This window comes from Rhinopithecus roxellana, chromosome 6 (genome assembly GCF_007565055.1).
Source record: "Rhinopithecus roxellana isolate Shanxi Qingling chromosome 6, ASM756505v1, whole genome shotgun sequence".
Classification (NCBI taxonomy): domain Eukaryota; kingdom Metazoa; phylum Chordata; class Mammalia; order Primates; family Cercopithecidae; genus Rhinopithecus; species Rhinopithecus roxellana.
This window is the reverse complement of record NC_044554.1, coordinates 17,001,977-17,023,625: the sequence shown is the minus strand read 5'-3', so window position 1 is coordinate 17,023,625 and position 21,649 is coordinate 17,001,977. Positions and strand designations below refer to the sequence as shown.

Genomic DNA, 21,649 nt, shown 5'->3' with positions numbered 1-21,649 from the left:
AGATGGAAAGTTAATGAAGCAGAAATGAGGACTGAATTGTGTTTCCTGAGTTTTCTCCTCCTAATTGTTACAGGGGCCAATTTAAAATTAGGATATGTGGCTTTAAATATTATTCTTGATACTACGTCAATTTAAAAATGATGAACATATGACTGGACACCAAATCTTACTATTTTATGTAACATCATTATTAACATGTCCAGATCATCAATTCATGATTGATAAAATTACTAAGCCAACTAGCCTAAACCACCTAGAAACTGGAGAATGCAATACAATTTGACAGCCACTATCCCCAACGTTCTTTTAATCTGAAGAAATTTTCTGTAAGTCAGGAAACCAATATTTCAATTTGTAGTCTATTCAAATCTACATCACACAGAAAAGTACTTAATAAACATACTGCAACTACTATTTAAGCCAGAATGATGAGCTAAGCTATGTATAGCTCATACATTTCATCATTGCTTAAATATTTTCAGCAATATGACACACAGAAGGTGCTCAATAAATACATTTCTCTTCTCCCTTTCACAGTGCAAAACATTGCTATCTACTCCCACTTCTCCATCTCCTCTCCTCAATCCAATCATGCTTTTGCTCCCAATACTCCACTGAAAGCTCTCTTTAAGGACACCAATGACTTCCAGTCACTAAATGCAACGGTCAGGTCTCAGTTGCTTATCTTATTCAACCTACTGGTAGTATAAAGCACAGCCAATCATGTTCTCTTCTCCCAGAACACTTTATTCACTTAGCTTCTGGGAAACCACTCTGTTCAGTTTGTTCCTCTTTACTTACTCCTTCTCAGTTTCTTTGCTAGTTTGCCTCTTCTCCCTGAGCTCAGTTTTTGCACATCTCTATCTTCACACAGTCCCTTGATGATCACATCTAGTATCTTGGTTTAAATACCATGTATAAAAGAGTGTGTAATTGGATTGTTTGTAACTCAAAGGATAAAATGCTTGAAGGCCTGGTTTAAAAACAAAGAAAGAGAGAGAGAGAGAAAGAGAAAGAAAAAGAGAAGAAAGAGAAGAGAGAAGAAGGAAGGAAGGAAGGAAGGATGGAAGGAAGGAAGGAAGGAAGGAAGGAAGGAAGGAAGGAAGGAAGGAAGGAAGGAAGGAAGGAAGAAGGAAAGAAGAAAGAAAGAAAGAAAGAAAGAAAGAAAGAAAGAAAGAAAGAAAGAAAGAAAGAAAGAAAGAAAGAGAGAAAGAAGGAAAGAAAGAAAGACAGACCATGCATCTATAGATGACTACTGTATGGCTACTATTAGATTATACCTATAACCTCACCTGTTCCTATATCCACTACATTAGAAAAAGTCAAACAAGTTTCCTTACTTGAGGACTTCTCAGAGCCTTTTAACATGTTACTCTGCATTATAAATATCCAATAGAAGATTATGTACACATTATTTCTTACATTTATTTAGAACAGAATCCTTTCCTCGTGAAGCATCTCGTGAAACATACTATTGACTAAGCCACTAAGTATAGCATACTTAGACATCTCTCAAGTAGTTCTAATGTCTTACAGCACACACAAATTATGTAATAAGCAAGCTTCTCCTGATTAGAGATAATAATTGGGTTTGAGGTATTCAAGTCATTTTACTCCATTAGAGGAAAACTTGCCTCAAAAATTTCCTTATGCAGAGATAAATTTATATCTCTCTTAAAATACATTCATCTGAGGCCGGGCGCGGTGGCTCAAGCCTGTAATCCCAGCACTTTGGGAGGCCGAGACGGGCGGATCACGAGGTCAGGAGATCGAGACCATCCTGGCTAATACGGTGAAACCCCGTCTCTACTAAAAAAATACAAAAAACTAGCCGAGCGACGAGGTGGGCGCCTGTAGTCCCAGCTACTCGGGAGGCTGAGACAGGAGAATGGCGTGAACCCGGGAGGCGGAGCTTGCAGTGAGCTGAGAGCCGGCCACTGCACTCCAGCCTGGGCGGCAGAGCAAGACTCCGTCTCAAAAAAAAAAAAAAAAAAAAAAAAATACATTCATCTGTATTAATTATGTACTCTAAGTGAACACAGAATAAATGTGTGTCATTTCTTCTGCCTCAAACAACTTAATATAATAAGCATATGTTGTCATTTATCTTTTTCCAGACTAAATGTTCCCAGTTCCTTCACCTGTTCTTCATATAACATGATTTCCAGGCCCCTCACCATCCAGGTTCTTTTTCTCATCAGATAAGATCTAAGTAATTCCTGGAATCCAGTTAGTCAACAAAACAATGTATTTGAAGAATGCAAAACATTGGAGCTACAATTTCTTGTGATAAGGATATGATCACTTGGTCATGTAGCCTAAGCCTATATTCACTTTTTTATTTTTAGCAGCCATGACACTAGTTAATATTCTTTCTGAAAATAAAGGTGTATTACACACACCCACACATATATATACTCATCCATATACATATAAACTTTACATCCACTGAGAGGGCCTAGAAACAATGACTCCTCAATAGCAATAAGCATACCTAACACTTAGATCTCTAAATACCACTTCATAGTAAAATAAACCAACATTGCTAAGTGAAATGTCTTATTCTAGGGCTGGCACAAAGATAGTACCAGATGACTGTGGAATATCTTGTTGGATCAGAAAGTAAGAAAATGCTCAAAGAATCATAGAGACATTGGCAAAACGATAAAACAAGAATCCATGAGTCTACACTGATATGAATAAATAAGTGAATAAAGAGGTAGAAGCTTTTCTTTATCACAGAAGTCAGCTAATAAACATAAAAGAAATTACAAAATCAGAAAAATCACCATTTGGCACCCATCTTGATAATCATGGATTCACACTAGAATCATCAATAGATGTTAAAATTAATGGGTAAGTTTAAGAGTAGTAGGATACTAACATTAACTTAAAAATATCTAACCACAGGTACGTATCAATTACAAAGAATTAAAGAGTGACTTTACCTTGTAGAAACCTGGCAGATATCTCCTTAATTAAATTATAGAAGTTATCATCACCAGTAATAACAGGAGAAATAACAGTATTTGCCTCCTCATATAATGCACTGGAAAGTACACAACATCACGTCTGTGGTATTCCTGCCTAAAGTACGTAACCCAGGGCTGGGCGCAGTGGCTCACGCCTGTAATCCCAATACTTTGGGAGGCTGAGGCAGGTGGATCACTTGAGGTCAGGAGTTCAAGACCAGCCTGGCCAACATGATGAAACCCTGTCTCTACTAAAAATACAAAAATTAGCTGGGCATGGCGGCGGGTGCCTGGTCCCAACTACTTGGGAGGCTGAGGCAGGAGAATCGCTTGAACCCAAGAGGTGGAGGTTGCAGTGAGCCAACATGGCACCACTGCATTCCAGCCTGGGCCACAAGAGCAAAACTCTGTCTCAAAACTAAAAAATAAAAATACAGTACATAACCCAAATCTAATCACGAGGAAAAATCAACCAATCTCACACTGAACATCATTCAGCTGGGAGTGGTGGCTCATGCCTGTAATCCCAGAACTTTGGGAGGCCAAGGTGGGCAGATCACCTGAGGTCAGGAGTTTGAGACCAGCCTGGCTAACATGGCAAAATCCCATCTCTACTAAAAATACAAATATTAGCTGGGTACAGTGGTGCCTGCCTGTAGTCCCAACTACTTGGGAGGTTGAGGCAGGAGAATCATTTGAACCAGTGAGGCGGAAGTTGCAGTGAGCCAAGATAGCGCCACTGTACTACAGCCTGGATGACAGAGCAAGACTGTCAAAAAAAAAAAAAATTGAAGGTCACTCTACAAAATAACCGGCCTCAACAGTTTTAAAATGTCAATTTCATGAAATACAAACATAGGTTCAAGTGTTTCTGTGTAAAAGAAATTAGAGAGATGTGACAACTAAACACAGAATGTGATCCTGAATTTTCTTCTGCAATAAAGTACAGTATTGTGATAACTGGTAAAATGTGACTATCTGTAGATTAGAAAACAGTACTATAAATGTTAATTTCCTGATTTTGATAATTGTACTGTCTTTATGTAGAAGAACAATCTTATATTTAGGAAATAAAAACTCAGTAGCAGTAAAGGAGTATAATGACTCAAATGAGTCAGGAAAAAAGTAATACATACGTACATATATATATGGAGAAAGAAAATGATAAAGCAAATATAGTGAAATGTTAAAATGTAGGTAATCTGGGTGAAGGGTATACAGGAATTCTTTATTATTGCCCTTTTTTTAAAATCTGAAATTACATCAAAATAAAAAGAACATAACTGATAAGCTTAACTCAATTTTAAAATACCTCCTTTATCATGTTAATTTCCTATACGCCAACTACTGACTTAATACACATACAACTTTCCTCTCATAATTTCATTTAGTGTGGCTGCAATGGAAAAGAAATACAGGGTGGGAATAAGAAAACTAGCCCAGTGCTTCAATTTTACCAATTCATATAATCTGCTTCCATCAGAAGAAAAGCTAAAGGTCATTCCAGTTGCCTATAATCAATGAAGAGACAAGTTAAGCCCATCTCAAGTCCATTTCACCTACAGAGATTTTCAACAGTCCTTAATATCTACTATGTCCAAGGTTAAGTTAAATTACCATTCAATATATGATCACAGTAGTATTTTCAATGTTGCAAATATTTTCCAAAGATGATAAAAACCGAATTATTATACCCTTAAGGAAATAAACACTTCTCATTATTAATCTCCCTTAGAAATTATACAGACATATTTTGCACACATACACACACACACACACACACAGTTTTGTTGTCAATAAGAATTGGGTTTATGGCCGGGCCCAGTGGCTCATGCCTCTAATCCCAGCACTTTGGGAGGCTGAGGTGGGTGGATCACCTGAGCTCAGGAGTTTGTGATAAGCCTGGCCAACATGGTGAAATCCCGTCTCTACTAAAAATACAAAAATTACTTTGGCGGGTTCCTGTAATCCCACCTACTTGGGAGGCTGAGGCAGGAGAATCGTTTGAACCCAGGAGGCGGAGGTTGCAGAGAGCCAAGATCACGCCACTGTACTCTAGCCTGGGTGACAAAGAGAAACTCCATCTCAAAAAAAAACAAAAACAAAAAACAAAACAATGAACTGGGTTTATATAAGAAAATGCAATTATTTGCTTACCTTTTAACTCATCATACATGCCTACATTTATTTCAAGGGAAACATGAATGTTGACAATGAACCTAAACACATTCAGCCAGTCAAACCTATAGTCTACTCTGGTTCTGGCTATACAATGCTTATGCACCCTAAACACAAATTTGGGATTTAAAAATAATAAAACCAAAATGGTACTTTTTATACTTTCCATTTAAACTATTACTTCAAAACTCAGTATACAGGAGTTTCCACTTCTAGCCATGATGGGAATAATGAGAACCAGATTATTCCTCTCCATTTAAAAACTAAAAAGTTAGGAAAAAAAGTGAAATGTTTTCAGATATTGGGTAACTGATAGCACATCCTTGAAAGAGTGGAAACAAAAAGTGAGCCCTATGACTGTCCAAGTGTGCTGTCCGCAAAGTTTCCAGGATGCAGTGCCAGAAGGGGAAAATCCAAAGCCCAGAAGTATCCCTACATTGAGAAGCCAGATTTGAGTATTCAGAGACATCAAGGCAGCTAGAATTCCTAGAGCAAAGTACCCAAAGAGGAGAGAACTGCACAAAGACAGTTCTGCAGCTCTGCAGAGGATTCGCCTTAAGTCTTCAGTTGAATATTGACTGGCATATGCAGTGTAGGAAAAAATACCTGAAGCAAGGGAAAGAATCACCAAAAAGGAGCAGGAAGACCAATTACAGCTTTAAACAACGTGAAATACAAAATGTCTGGCATTCAAACAAAAATTAGCAGGCATATAAGTAAACAGGAAAATATAATTCATGATGAGGAAACAGAATCAGACCCACAAATGACAAAGATGAAAGGACTTGTAAACAAGGATATTGAAACATCTATTATTTAAAACATTGCTAAAAGAAATTAAAGACTCAAATAAATGAAAAGAAATCCCATGTTCATGGACTGAGAAACGTAACATGGTTAAAATTTCCATACTACTCAAAGCAATCTACAGATTCAGTGCAATCCCTATCAAAATCCCAAGAGCATTTTTGGCAGAAACCAAAAAACTCATACTAAAATATATATCGAATCTTAAGGGACCCCAAATAGCCAAAGAAATTTTTAAAAAGAACAACAAATTTGGAAGACTCACACTTCCTGATTTCAAAACATATTACAAAACAGTAATCACAACAGTGTGATATTGGTATAAAAATAAATCAACAAATGTAATAAAGACCCAAGAAATAAACCCTCATGTATGTGGTCAAATAATCTTCAACAAGGGTACCAAGACGACTCAGTAGGAAAAGAACAATCTCTTCAACAAATGGTGCTGGGAAAATGGGATACAACAAAAAGAATGAAGGTGGACCTTTATCTTACACCCTCTACAAAACTTAACTCAAAATTGATTAAACATCTAAACATAAGAAATAAAACTAAAAAACTCCTAGAAGAAAACACAGGAGAAAGCTTTATAACATCTGACTTGGCAATTATTTCTTGGTTGTAACACCAAAAGTATAGGCAACAAAAGCAAACGTAGACAAATGGGACTACGTCAAACTTAAAACCTTTTGTGCATCAAAAGGCATATATTTTTCTCCCTTGCAGAATGGGAGAAAATATTTGCAAATCATAAATTTGGTAAGGGGTTGATATCCAGAATATACAGATGACTCCTACAACACAATAACAAAAAATCAAATAACCTGATTTAAAAATGGGCAAAGGATTTGAATGGACATGTGCCCAAAGATGATATACAAATGGCCAACAAGCACACAAAAAGATGCTCAACATCACTAATTATCAGAAAAGTACAAATCAAAACCACAAGATATCACCTTATATCCATTAGGACAGCTATCATAAAAACAAAACAAAACAAAAAAAATAGAAAATAAATATTGACGAAAATGTGGAAAAATTGGAGCCCTTCTGCACTGTTGATGCAACTGTAAAATGGTACAAAAAGATTAAAAATAGAACTACCATATGATTCAGCAATCGCATTTCTGTGTATATATCCAAAAGAATTGAAAGCAGAGTTTCAAAGAGATACTCACGCACTCATATTCATAGCAGCACTATTGACAATAGGCAAAAGGCAGAAGCAGCCCAAATGTCCATCAACGGATGAACAAAAAAATAGTACATACATATGATAGGATATTATTCAACCTTAAAAGGGGCAAATCTAAGAGTCTTTAAAAAAATTTATGTATATAAAATGTATGTGTGTGTATGTGTGTTTAAATCTCTTTAAAAGAGAACTGACTAAAGCTAAAAGATCAACAACATAGTTTGGGATTTAAAATATACAGCACAAATAACAGCATAAAGTTTCAGAAAGGGGAAACAGTATACTGTTAAAAGGTTCTCATAAAATATATGAAGTAGTTTTTTTACTCAAAAGTAGACTGTAATAATGATGTATACTAGCTACTACAAACAAAACTACAAGAAAAAAAGAGTTACAGACAAGTCAAAAACGGTTATAAAGTGAAGTCATAAAAATACTCAAAGAATCCAAAAAAGGTAAAAAGAACAGATGAGACAAAAAACAAATAGCAAGATGATAGACTTAAACCCAATAATATCAATAATCACATTAAATGTAAATGGTCTAAATTAAAAGGCAGAGATTAGGAAACTGGATTTTAAAAAGCAAGACCCAAGACCCAAAAGCAAGACCTATTTTTATGTGTATCTGTCAGAAACTCACTTAAATATAAACATAAAAAAGGTAGAAAGTAAAAAGATGGAAAAAAATATCATGTTAACTCTAATGAAAAGAAAGCTCGAATGGCTATACAAAATAGATTTCAGAGCAAAACATATTACCAGGATTAAAGAGATCCATTTCACAATGATAAAACGATCCAATTCACCAAGCAATCATTAACAATCATAAATATGCGTGCACCTAGCAATAGAACTTCAAAATACATAATGCAAAAATTTAAAGAATTGCAAGGAGAAATCAGCAAGTCCACATTTATAGAAATTCAATACCATTCTTTCAAAAATTGATATAACAAGTAGACAAAATCAACAAGGACATATAGAAGACCTGAAGAATTCTATCAACCAACTTGACTTGATTGACTTTTTTTTTTTTTTTTGAGATGGAGTCACCCAGGCTAGAGTGTAGTGGTGCGATCTTGCTGCAACCTCCACCTTCCAGGTTCAAAGAATTCTTCTGCCCCAGCCTCCTGAGTAGCTAGGACTACAGGCACACACCATCATCCTCAGCTAATTTTTTTGTACTTTTAGTAGAGACGAGGTTTCAACATGTTGGCCAGGCTGGTCTCGAACTCCTGACCTCAAATGATCCACCTGCCTCGGACTCCCAAAGTGCTGGGACTACAGGTGTGAGCCATCCCACCCAGCCTTGACTGACATTTATAAATCACTCCACCCAAAATTATTTTCAAGTGTGAATGAATCATTTGCCAAGGCAGACCATAATCTGGGCCATAAAACAAGTCTCAATAAATTTAAAATGATTCAAAACATACAATGTATGTTCTTTGACCACAGCGAAATGAAGTTAGAACTAAGGAAAAAATATCTGAAAAAATCCCCAAATATTTGGAAACTCATCTACATACTTCTAAATAACAAGCGGAGTCAAATCACAAAGGAATTTATCAAGGATTCTGAACTTGAATGAAAACTGAAAACATATCAAAATTCATGAGATGCAGTCAAAACACTATTTAGGGGAGAATTTTATAGAATTAAACACTCATTTTCGAGAAGAATAAATGTTTCAAATTATGAGCCAAGCTTCCAACCTAAGATTCTAGCAAATCAAGAGCAAATAAAATGCAAAATAAACAGTAGACACAAAAACAATAAAGATGAATAGAAACCAGTGAAACTGAGGATAGAAAATCAATACAAAAACCTAAAAACTAGTGCTCTGAGAGGATCAATAAAATAGATCAATAAACCTCTAGCCAGGAGAACAGCAGAGAAAAGACAGCAGAGTCAGAATGAGAGAGAGGACAGCAGCACTATATGTCTTACAGATATTAAAAAAATTAATAAGAAAATGTCATGAATAATTTTATGCCAATGAATTTAACAACTTTAGATGAAATGAACAGATTCCTAGGAAAATACAAACTATCAACGCTAACTCAAGAAGAAATAAACTGAGTAAGTCTGTGTCTATTAAAGAAATTGAATTTGCAGTTAAAATCTTCCCACAAAGAAAATCCCAAGCCTACCAAGCCTATATATGCAAGTCACTTAGTATTGTCTGAAGTTTAAGATACATGGAAGGATCAAATATTTATTAACCATCATGTGCAGACACTAAAAATATAATTTTGGTATCATTATGTTGGCATTTCAGCAAAATTATTCTGAAGGAAGCTGTGTGAAGAACTATGTGAAGAAGCTGTGTGAAGAATTTAATTTCCTAAAAGGAAATAAATGACATAATTTGGGGACAATAATGAGGGTTTGAACTAAGTCAGTGGCAATGGTTGTTTTGTTTTTTTCTTAATTGTGAGTGTTGGGACCAGGCCAGATTGAAAGATGGATGTTAGTAGAAGTAGACAGAGGACCAGATGTAGTAACTGACTGGCAATTAAAGATATGGAGAGGAACAGAGTAAGGACACCACATGACTCTTGGCTTGAACACTAAAAGAACTCTCATTAAGGCCAGGCATGGTGGCTCACGTCTGTAATCCCAGCACTTTGGGAGGCCAAGGCGGGTGGATCACCTGTGGTCAGGAGTTCCAGACCAGCCTGGCCAGCATGGTGAAACCCCATCTCTACTAAAAATACAAAAATTAGCTGGGCATGGTGACAGGCGCCTGTAATCCCAGCTACTCGCAAGGCTGAGGCAGGAGAATTGCTTAAAGTCAGGAGAAGGAGGTTGCAGTGAGCCAAGATCGCACCATTGCACTCCAGCCTGGGCAACAAGAGCAAAACAAACGAAAAAAAGAACCCTCATTAAGATAGAGACTACAAGAGTAAAACAGATTTAGGAATAAGAAGATGGGTTCATTTTTCAACAAATGATGCATTCATACATTCAGCACCCAAAAGACACACAAAAGACAATGGGATATACAGAATGAACACGCAGGAAATCTGTGTAGATAAATCAGTATGCTCTGTCTCCCAGGATTACTTGCAATTAAAGCATTCCCATAACCATACAATTAATAGCTTTTCCTTGTCAAAGAATTTTAGAAATAAGTAAGAAAGTGGTTAAGAGATTTGAGAAAACAAGTCCCTTTCCCTATACACTTAATTCATGGCACTGAAACCCTACTTCACTTATGTTTTTCATTGTCATTTCGAATAGCAAAACCTTATTCATGCACTCCATCTGGTTTAATGAGTTTGATGTACTTTCTTCAGAAAAAAGTTGATAATGTGAAGCTCTCTCCATATATTTTCCCTTCTTTTGTGTGGGTAAAATGATTATTCAACTCTGCCTGTTAAATCCTATTGCCTCCTTCTAAGATTTTATTTGCTTGTTGAACATTTTCTGGCTTCTCTTATTCTATCTGGGAATCGTTATTTTAAAACATACATACACACACACACACACACACACGCCTGTTCAACTTAGTCAAATAATTGCAGCAACCACTTTTTGAGCTAGTCTTATAAACCAAGAATATGTCAAGTGCTTTACATACATTATTACCTCATTTAATTCTTAAAATCTCAGAAAGTAGGTAACTCCATTTAGTGAATAAATAAAACTGAATCTCAAAAATATTACATAAGGAGTCCAATGTCACACAACCAGTGATGTCAGTATCAGGACTTGAACCTAGGTCGATAGAGCACCAAAACCCATGCCACCTAATTTTCATAAATTTTTTGCTATCTGTAACAAATCCTATACAAAAGGTCTTACAAAAGTACTTTCATTCATGCAACAAATATGAGTGCCCACATGTCTTTAAAATTGCTGTAGATATACTTTGAACAGCCCCTTTTTTGAACTGTTTTTGCAACTGGAAAGCTGCATACTATGCACTTTTCCCTTCACTTCCTCTCCTTAAATGTCAAATTTAATCATGTTACGATTATTATCAGGTAGTGGTTCAGCCACAGCTATTTCCTGCCCCAGTTCCTGTTCAGTACCCAGAATAAAATCCAGCATATTTTCATTCCTAGTGTTCTACAACTACCTGTTCTAGGAAGCAGTCAGTTGTTCTTATCTGAAAACTCACTTTTGTATTTTGTGTCACATTAGCAATTTTCATGAGACTAACAAGGTGGACTAAAAATGCAGTTTTCCTAAATGTCACTTAATATTTTCCACTTTCGCCGGGCGCGGTGGCTCACGCCTGTAATCCCAGCACTTTGGGAGGCGGAGGCGGGCGGATCACGAGGTCAGGAGATCAAGACCATCCTGGCGAACACGGTGAAACCCCGTCTCTACTAAAAATACAAAAAAATTAGCCGGACGTGGTGGCGGGCGCCTGTAGTCCCAGCTTCTAGGGAGGCTGAGGCAGGAGAATGGCGTGAACCCGGGAGGCAGCAGAGCTTGCAGTGAGCTGAGATTGCGCCACTGCACTCCAGCCTGGGCGACAGAGCGAGACTCCGTCTCAAAAAAAAAAAAAAATATTTTCCACTTTCACATGATTCTGGTCATCAAGTGATATTTCAGATTTGTAAATTTAATGTATTTATGGTTCGGTATTAATCTGAGAAGACAGAAGCATGAGACTTTCTCAGATTTTCAAGGGCAGTCCCAATTTAAAACACACTGGCCAGGTGTGGAGGCTCACATCTGTAATCCCAAGACTTTGGGAGGCCAAGGTGGGAAAATCACTTGAGGTCTCTAGTCTGCCCAACATAGCAAGACCCTGTATCTACAAAAAAATAAAAATTAAAAAATTAGCTGGACACAGTGGTGCATGCCTGCAGGTGTAGCTACTCAGGAGACTGAGGCAACAGGATTGCCTGAGCCTGACAGTTCAAGGTTTTACAGTGATCGCACTACTGTACTCCAACCTGGAAGACAGAATGAGACTCTGTCTCAAAATAAAAAAAATTCTGTCCCACTATCATGTATCAAGTACGGGTTAAGAAAAGACAGTCAAAATATGCAAAGGGGAGTTTGCAATAATGACTCCATGTGGCTACAGACTAGGTAATGGGGTTAAAGGATGGCAACCGTCACTTTGGAATTCTTCTTTGAGTCTTACTTTGAACTGGGAAAATAAGTATTGGAAGGTAAATATTAAATAAACATGTAATAATGGACAAACTGCTAAGGTTTTCCTGTAATTTTAGTATCTAAGTATGCAATTTCCAATTATCAAAATTGGGTACTACTCACTTTGTCCAACTATATTTACATACCATTATCATTTAAAGCTGGCCTTCACACATACATTTTATGCAAAGCTACAATTACCTACCATTCCCTCAACAATCCACATTTCTGTTCTGAGACTCTGCCTCTTCCTGTTCTGCACGGAATGTCCTCTTTCCCCACCTAAATACCACCTTCAGATCTTTAAGGCTTCAGTGTTAGCTCCCCTGAAACCCAACTAGTTCTCTCTTAAAATTATTGTTTCTTTTTTATTCACTGCTTTCCATGTGCCAGTACTTTATATATTTTATTTAAGGCTTAATATCTTCTTCGAAGTATTAACCTTTCCATTAAACAGATAAGGGAACTGATGCTAAAAGAGGTTTGGTATTATGTTCCAGGAATTCAAATCCAGACTGTCTATACTTTAACTGAATTCCTGTCTCAAGAATTATTGGGACCACAAGCATTTTGGATTTTGGAATATTTTGCATATACATAAAGAGATATCTTAGAGATGGGACCCAAGTATAAACACAAAATTCATTTATGTTTCATTTACACCTTATACACATAGCCCGAAGGTAATTTTATATAACATTTTAAAATAATTCTCTGCATGAAACAAAGTTTTGACTTTTTTTTTTTTTTTTTGAGACGGTGTCTTGCTCTGTCACCCAGGCTGGAGTGCAGTGGCACAATCTCGGCTTACTGCAACCTCCACCTCCTGGATTCAAGTGAGTCTTCTGTCTCAGCCTCCCAAGTAGCTGGAACTACAGGCACATGCCACCACGCCCGGCTAATTTTTTTTGTATTTTCAATAGAGACGGGGGTTTCATCATATTGGTCAGGCTGGCCTTGAACTCCTGACCTCAGGTGATCCACCCTCCTTGGCCTCCCAAAGTGCTGGGATTACAGGCGTGAGCCACCACGACTGGCTTGACTGTATTTTGACTGTAACCTGTCATATGAAGTCAAGTGTCTTGTGGCAACATCTTGACAATCAAAAGGTTTCAGATTTTACAGCATTTCAGATTTTCAGTTTACAGATGCTGAATCTGTATATATCGTATTGTATTATCATCGTTTGTTCAAATATCTATCTCTCCCATTAAACGGATGCTCCTCAAACACAGAGAAGGTAACTCCATCCCTTTATCTTTAGCAAAATACAATAGTGCCTATTATACAGTGATCTCAAAGTGTTACTGTGTACAATAGTGGATTCTATTTACGGTTTTGCAACATTATTTTCCACTGAGTAGTCTCCTACTATAAAGTCTCCAAGAATCCAATTTTACTGTGGTAATAAAGTATAATGGCTTGGAATGTAGGCTTTGGAATCAGAGTGCATAGGTGTGAATCTCACCTCTACTGACTCATTAGTGAAGAAATCTCGAACAAATTGGTTAATCTAAGTCTTGGTTTGCTCATCTATAAAATGACAGTAATCAGTACCCATCTCACAGGACTAAAATGATTAAATAATATACAAGTAGTCCAACTATTTCGACTCTCATTTTATCCACATGACACCCTAAATTCTCATTTTAGTGAAGGTTTTTTTCATTACAAATTCCTTGCAATTCTGCATTAAATGGACCAGCCAAAAAAGGTTCATGGTTTAAAAATTGGGCGGGTCACCTTATTTTTAAGGCCAACTGTCCAGTGCCAGTTCGGGCTCAAAGAAAGTTTACTCGGCCGGGCGCGGTGGCTCAAGCCTGTAATTCCAGCAGTTTGGGAGGCCGAGACGGACGGATCATGAGGTCAGCAGATAGAGACCATCCTGGCTAACACGGTGAAACCCCGTCTCTACTAAAAAAAAAAAAAAAAAAAAAGCTAGCCGGGCGAGGTGGCGGGCGCCTGTAGTCCTAGCTACGTGGGAGGCGGAGCTTGCAGTGAGCTGAGATCCAGCCACTGCACTCCAGCCTGGGCGATAGAGCGAGACTTCATCTCAAAAAAAAAAAAAAAAGAAAGTTTACTCTTGGAGGCTTGACTATGCAAGAGTGCCCCTATTGTATACTATACTTGTTTACTCACCACATTTTCATGCTCCACCAGAAAGTGGTCAAAATTAGAACACGAAAACTCTCCACCTCACTAACACCTAACTTAAAACTATCAGATGCATTCAGACAGCTAGTCTGTGTGGCAGGCAGGCTATTTCTGGAGCAAAAAAATTTCCTGGAACCACTTTGTTTCTGGCCCCAGACACGGCTCATTCTCCCCAGACCTCCAGATTCCTCTCCTCTAGGTTATGAAGGTTGAGCCACTGCAACTGATAAGGCATATCCATTTCCTTCTCTTAAAATTTGCAGTCCATACACCATATCCAAGTTAGGATTTCAAATTGTTATACTATTTGGGGCTCTTTAGGCTAAAGTGCGCAGTTTCCAGACTCTCAGAATTCCCCTTCCAATACTAAAAATATGGTGAAAAAAGCCCACTTTGAAAGAAAACAAACTTTACAAAAATACCTGAAAACAAGATCAAATACTGTCTAGCCAAAGTCTTGGAGGAAAAAAAAATGAAAGAAACGTTTAAAAATGGCAAAAGCTAACCAAAAACTGTAAGATTAAAGTATCACACCTAAAAAGTAGTCTCAAAGCAAGGAGGATACACTACACACAAAGAAAGTAACCGAAAACTACAAAATATTTAATATTCACCATGAATTTCAAAATTACTTGGCATGTAAAGTACGCACTGAGATTAATAAATTGTTCCAGATCCTGCACAGGTTAGTATAAGGCAGTTCCTTGTTTTTGCCACGCTAAAAATAAAAAGGGTGACAGATTAGTGACAGAATGATCCCTGAAGTTACACAAGGAGGTGCTGAGTTAGAAAGCCATGACTCGAAGGACAATACCAGAATGCTGGCTGTCAACACTGGGCAGATAAAAATAAGAAAAACCGAAGCATGCTGATGGAGCACGGTATTGTTTCCAGACGGCAACTACCCCTTAAGGCCCATGCCTAGCATCTCAACACCCTCTCCGCCGTGTTGGGATCGGAAAACTCGACTGCCGCCTGCTCAGAGGGGGCAGGGCAGCGACCCTCCTTCCACCTCCGCCAGCGCGCGAGCCGCCGCCCCCTCCCGAGCCCGCTCCTCCGGCCGCTAGCTGACCTCTCCCTGCCCGCCAGGCTAGCCATCCAAGACCCCTGAACGCCCTTCCAGGACCCGACGACCCCTCAGCACAGCGCTAAGGGAAGGAAGCAAAGGTCAGGGGCCTGGGAGCGGGGCGCGAGGGGCGGGTGGCGGTGCTGGGGTTCGGCCCGTCACCATCAAGGCTTGAGGACCGCGCGAGCTCGGGGGAAGGCGGCTGAGCCTCCGCCACCAGCCGACTGATGGGAGGGGGTCGCGGCTGACTCCGGCCCTCAGGTACGGGAGACTGCCGGGAAAGTAGCCGGCGACGGAGGGCGACGCGCTGGCTCCGGAGCCCCCACCTCCATCCCGACGACCGCTCTCCTCCCTCGTCCCGATCCATCCTCGAGATTGTGTCAGAACTCGACGACCTCCACACGGCCCACCCGAGCGCGGAGGTGATGCCGCTCTTACCGTAGGAGCTGGCGCCGCGCCGCTAGGAGGCGGCTGAGGTGCGCGCGGGAGACTCCGAGGCTAGCGCCGCCGCCGACAGAGCCCGAGGAGCCACAACGAGGCTGCCGGCGGGCGCGCTGTCTCCAGAGCGTTGCCCCACCCCCTCTCCCGCAGGATTTTGCGCTGGAGCCTGCAGTCACTGCGCGCGGGCAGGGAGGATGGGAGGAGGGGCGGGGAGCCCGAGAGGGCGGAGCTGAGCGCCGGCTGCTCTGATTACCATCTGTGGGCCCAATGGGAGCACGGAAACTCCAGGCTGATCTTGGACTGATTTCCCTCCTAACCCGTGACAGTAGAGAGGCGGGACAAATGGGGCTTTTTATTGCCGCCTTTCTGTCCAACCCGAAAGTTAGGAAAGGTCGGTTGGTTTACACTGGAGGACAAATGGTCCAATTACCGCGGAAAAGGGACCTCTGAATCCAGATTGGCGTCCTCCCTACCTATAAGATAGGCTCAGGGGCGGTGAGAACCAGCCCCGGATGTGGGCGCGGCACTGAGGTAGGACTGAGAGATCCTATACCGCAGTGTTTTGGGGAGGCGGAACTGAATTTTTTTCTTAATTATCATGTGACGGGTTCTGGATTTAATGGGGGGAAAAGTGCGGAAAAGGACAAGGATCCAAACTGGCGAATTTCCTGATCTTCGCGTCTCTCTCCGCTCTCCGGCCGGCGGCGCTGCCAGGTGAGTCTGGGGCTCTGCCCTAGCCCGCACGGTAAAGCGGTGCTGGTCTCCTGATGCTTCCGTGGGCTGTGCGGCCGACCCCCAGCCCATCACACAGCCAGCCCCCAACGCGCACATGCCTGCTTGGCTCCAGGGCTTCTGTGCGCATCCAGCAGGAACCGTGGTGAACTCCAACGTGTGCTGGGCCCACAGCCCATAAAAGGGGAGCGTCCGGGTGGGGCGCCGCGAGCCGACTGTTGGTGTTTGCAGAAGGGTAAGTATAGTTTAGGAGCGTTCTGAAGTTCCAGGGGCAAGTAGGCCCCCAGATAAGCTACGTTGTAAGCAGAACGCTGTTCCTTTGGCAAGGCTGTTGCTGCAAGGCTTTTCAAAAGCGACTCATTATGAAGAATAAATATGTGGACTCATAAAGCAAAATTATCTTTGGGATGAGGGGGGTTCACTTGGTAGAGTACTGGCAGTGGCGAGAGAAGGGAAATGGGGGCTGATACCCACCCGCGGACGATGTGGGTGGGGCTCTATATATTTCCATAACGGGGTCTCTACGAAGGTTTTAAAAATGAATAAGGAATCATTAACAGATATTTAAGTGTCTTCCTAGTGCAGGAAATAGCCACCTTAAATGGGAAACATTTTAGTTGAGCACATTTTTGGAGTACGCACCTCCCCCTTTCATGTGGAGCGAATAGTAGGAAACATAACGACTGCCCAAATTGATGCAGACGTAAATGTAAAACTGGGATCGTATGTCATCGTTGTAGCTCAGCCTACAAGCGTACAATCCTTCAATCGTCATTTAAGTATCAGTAGTGCTTCCCCACTGAGGGTATTTTCGTGCAAGAACATAACAGAATTTTGTTACATCCCACATGATAAATCTTGTAGGCACAAGAAGATTGTTACTTGCATCCTTTCACCTCCAGCCTTAAAGCACCTGTGGTGAGTGCAGCCAAATATAAGAAAAAAATGGAGCTTGTCTTATCCGATGGCAGATGGAACAGTTAGGTTTAAGCAAATGTATAATCGTAAACCGTTTTTCAGAGGTTCACAAAAATGGCCAGATAGATTGGAGATGGGGATTGTGCAATTTACAGGATGAAATCCATCCATGGTTATTAATCAACACACACCCATCCAACCCTGCTTCCAAATTCAGTCCCACATCCCACTATATGGCAGCCTCTGGCCAGGAAAGGAAACCAACACAGAAAAATGCCTCCTTAGGAGCAAAAGTACTGCAGTATGAAGCCTGTGCCAATTAAGTAAACAAGTTTAAGTGCCACTAGATGGGTATAAGGGAAAAGAGGTGAGTTAGGAGACTCATACTTAACTGTTGAAATAGAACAGATGTGTCCTCTTGCACCGTGATAGCCATCCACTATTTAAAGTAGTATAGATGTTGCACAGTACATCAAAGTTAGTTCTAAAATATAATTGAGCACGCTAATCTAGGGTATTTGGCTCAATTAGCCAGTTTCTTCACCTTTTCTCTATTATCTTCCTGCATCTTTCCTCCTACCACGCATGCTTTTGTTCCTATGGGTAGCACCTTCTGATCTTTTTCTCTTTCCATCAAGTATCCTCTCTCATCTTCAGTGCCATTCCCCATTGGCTTATTTCTCTGTTTGTAGTCATAAATTCTTCCTTTCCTGAAAATTTCTTCTGTCAGTTTCATATACCCTTTCATTTTCTCTTCTCCAAATGCCTCAAAGGAATAAAGTGTTCTCAGTTGTTTCCATTTCTTGATCTTCTGTTAACTGCATGCAGTCTGGCTTCTGATTTCCCGTTCTACTTATCCTTTTTCCAAATGGTCATAAAGGTTGGTATAAAAAACTTGAGTAAGTAGAGGAACATATCATAAACCTATATGTGAAGATTAAATAAAATAAATGCTATCCCTAAGTTTTATGCATTCACAATCAAAATTCTAAGTTTTTAAGAATCAGCTTAGCAATTTTAGCATTGAAAAACTGTAAGGACAAAATAGAAAATATTCTAGAAAAGAAGCCAGCATGATGGCTTACACCTGTAATCCCAACACTTTGGGAGGCTGAGGTGGGTGGATCACTTGAGATCAGGAGTTCGAGATCAGCCTGGCCAACATGGTGAAACCCCAGCTACTTGGGAAACTGAAGTGGGAGGATCACTTGAACCCGAGAGGCAGAGGCTGCAGTGACCTGAGATCGTGCCACTGCACTCCAGCCTGAGTGACAGAGTGAGACTCCATCTCAAAAAAGAAAAAAAAAGAAAAGAAAAAAATATTCTAGAAAAGAGAACAGCGAGTAGATACTAGGCCTTCCAGATATTAATACATTCCTAGAGCAACAGTAAGTCATACAGTATTAGGGCAAAAGAGAAACATATGGATCAGTGAGGCAGAATAGTGATATAAGAAATAGCCCCCAAAATTTAGCATCTAATAATCACAAAACATCAAAAGTTATTAGGTGGTCCTGATTATTGAATGGATAACAAGTAGTTTTATATATATATATATATCCACAAATTAGTGAGAGTATTGTTAAAAGGAAAAAAACTATTATACCAAGAAGATATTTGTAAGAATTTTTATGAGAAAATAAGTGAGAATTTAAGAATATAAGTTTCAGACTATGTGAAAATCCAGTGTTACCAATGCCTTTTATATTATATAGCCTAACAACCTCTTTACAATCTTTTTTTTTTTTTTTAGACAGTGGTCTCACTCCCATCGCCTAGGTTGGAGTGCAGTGAGCAACATGGCTCACTGCAGCCTTGACTTCCCGGGTTCAGGTGATTCTCCCACTTCAGCATCACGAGTAGGACGGAATACAGGCACGTGCTACTGCACCTAATTTTTTGTATTTTTAGTAGAGACAGGGTTTCGCCATGTTGCCCAGACTAGTCGTGAACTCCTGGGCTCAAGAGATGCACCTGCCTTGGACTCCTAAAGGGTTGGGACTATGGGCATGAGCCACTGTGCCCAACCACTAAAATGTTAATTCTACTTTATATTATTGTAATTTTTATTAATCGTTCCCTCCTTTTATTGATGGATTGATTGATTGAGACAGGATCTCTGTTGCCCAGGCTGGAGTGTAGTGGCACGATCTCACGGGTCACTCACTACAGCCTCAACTTCTTGGACTCAAGCAATCCTCTCAGTAGCTTTAGCCTCTCAGTAGCTGCGACTACAAGGTGCATATCATCACGCCTTGCCAATTTTTTTATTTTTTGTAGAGACAGGGTTTGACTATATTGCCCTGGCTGGTGTGGAGCTCTTGGGCTCAAGTGATAGGCCCACCTTCTCCTCCCCAAGTACTGGGATTACTGGCATGAGTCGCGCACCCTTCCCATTCCCTTCTTTTAAAACTCTTCTCAGCTTGATACCCACCTTTCCCTTTTTCACTACTTTGAATGCTTTTTTCTTTGTACCCCTTGAAATTGAATGAAAAAGTACAGATTTGCAAATGTATAGGAAGATGAAGAACATCTTTGTGGTGCAAGAATAAATTTCTAAGTGCCTGGACGCGAGTGATAGCATTGAAAAGGAATCACCTGACATTTTGAATAGAGCTTATACAGTGGATATACTAAAAATTGTATTTTGTCATGGGCTGTAAGGAATGGTGGATATAATGTCAATGATCACTAAGTTTTAGAGGATTTGAAAGGAAGAATAGTAGAATGTTTTCAAAATTAGGAAGTCAGTTGGGAAAGAACCAGTTTTGTTCACTAGGAATGGAAGTGATACTTTTTTTCTGGTATCAAAACAATCTTGACTTTTTCTCCTTCTCTTAGGGTGTATTTCCTTTTTTTCGATCCTGCAACAGCCTCTTTAAACTGTTTAAATGAGAATGTCCTTGGCTCAGAGAGTACTACTCACCTGGCTTTTCACATTACTCTTCTTGATCATGTTGGTGTTGAAACTGGATGAGAAAGCACCTTGGAACTGGTTCCTCATATTTATTCCAGTCTGGATATTTGATACTATCCTTCTTGTCATGCTGATTGTGAAAATGGCTGGGCGGTGTAAGTCTGGCTTTGACCCTCGACATGGATCACACAATATTAAAAAAAAAGCCTGGTACCTCATTGCAATGTTACTTAAATTAGCCTTCTGCCTCGCACTCTGTGCTAAACTGGAACAGTTTACTACCATGAATCTATCCTATGTCTTCATTCCATTATGGGCCTTGCTGACTGGGGCTTTAACCGAACTTGGATATAACGTCTTTTTTGTGAGAGACTGACTTTTAAGTACATCATCTCATTTCTATTGCTGTTCAACAAGTTACCATTAAAGTGTTCTGAATCTTTCAAGCTTCAAGAATACCAGAGAACTGAGGGAAAATAACAAATGTAGTTTTATACTACTTCCATAAAACAGGATTGGTGAATCACAGACTTCTAGTCAACCTACAGCTTAATTATTCAGTATTTGAGTTATTGAGATCCTTATTGTCTCTATGTAAATAAAGTTTGTTTTGGACCTCATTTTTCTACATGACTCTTGAATAATCTGTTGTATGTGGTCAGTATCTAAAGTAAGTAAATATAAAACCTTTAACCTACATGTTTGGGCCAGGCGAGGTGGCTCACACTTGTAATCCCAGCACTTTGGGAGGCCGAGGCAGGTGGATCACTTGAGGTCAGGAGTTCAGGACCAGCCTGGCCAACATGGTAAAACCCTGTCTCTACTAAAAGTACAAAAATTAGCCAGGCATGGTGGCGGGCGCCTGTAATCCCAGCTACTCAGGAGGCTCAGACAGGAGAATCACTTGAACCCAGGAGGTGGAGGTTGCAGTGAGCCAAAATCACACCACTGCACTCCAGCCTGGGCAATAATAGGGCTAGACTCCATCTCAAAAACAAAACAAAACCTACATATTTGAATAGAAGTTTAATATACGATGGCTGTATTATGACCAAAGTAAATGTTTCTAAATTATGAAGGAAAAAAAAACCTAGTTACCGAAACAGGGATGCCATTTTGTATTTACATTTAGAAAGAATC

The 21,649-nt window shown here is 39.9% G+C and overlaps 2 protein-coding genes across 10 annotated transcripts in view; one reads left to right on the top strand and one right to left on the bottom strand.

Moving 5' to 3' along the window:
• Positions 1 to 16,205, bottom strand: part of PHTF2 (putative homeodomain transcription factor 2) — a 159,582-nt gene extending 143,377 nt beyond the window's left edge. For 6 of the 8 annotated variants that reach the window (XM_010386295.2, XM_030932727.1, XM_010386299.2 and 3 more), the window contains exon 1: positions 15,940 to 16,205. The gene's annotated coding sequence lies outside the window, so the exon portion shown is untranslated. Of the gene's footprint in view, positions 1 to 15,827 lie in introns of all 8 variants that reach the window. The other 2 variants (XM_030932726.1, XM_030932725.1) reach the window with 2 other exon arrangements.
• Positions 16,206 to 16,245: 40 nt separating this feature from the next.
• Positions 16,246 to 21,129, top strand: TMEM60 (transmembrane protein 60). Of its 2 annotated transcripts, none has more exons than XM_010386292.2 (2): positions 16,246 to 16,656; positions 20,434 to 21,129. In XM_010386292.2, the coding sequence occupies exon 2, from the start codon at positions 20,484 to 20,486 to the stop codon at positions 20,883 to 20,885; it is 402 nt and encodes a 133-aa protein (XP_010384594.1). In that variant the 5' UTR covers positions 16,246 to 16,656; positions 20,434 to 20,483; the 3' UTR covers positions 20,886 to 21,129. The 2 variants fall into 2 exon arrangements, with proteins under 2 accessions (XP_010384594.1, XP_010384596.1); XM_010386294.2 differs by having other exon boundaries at positions 16,246 to 16,909.
• The last annotated feature ends 520 nt before the right edge of the window (positions 21,130 to 21,649 follow it).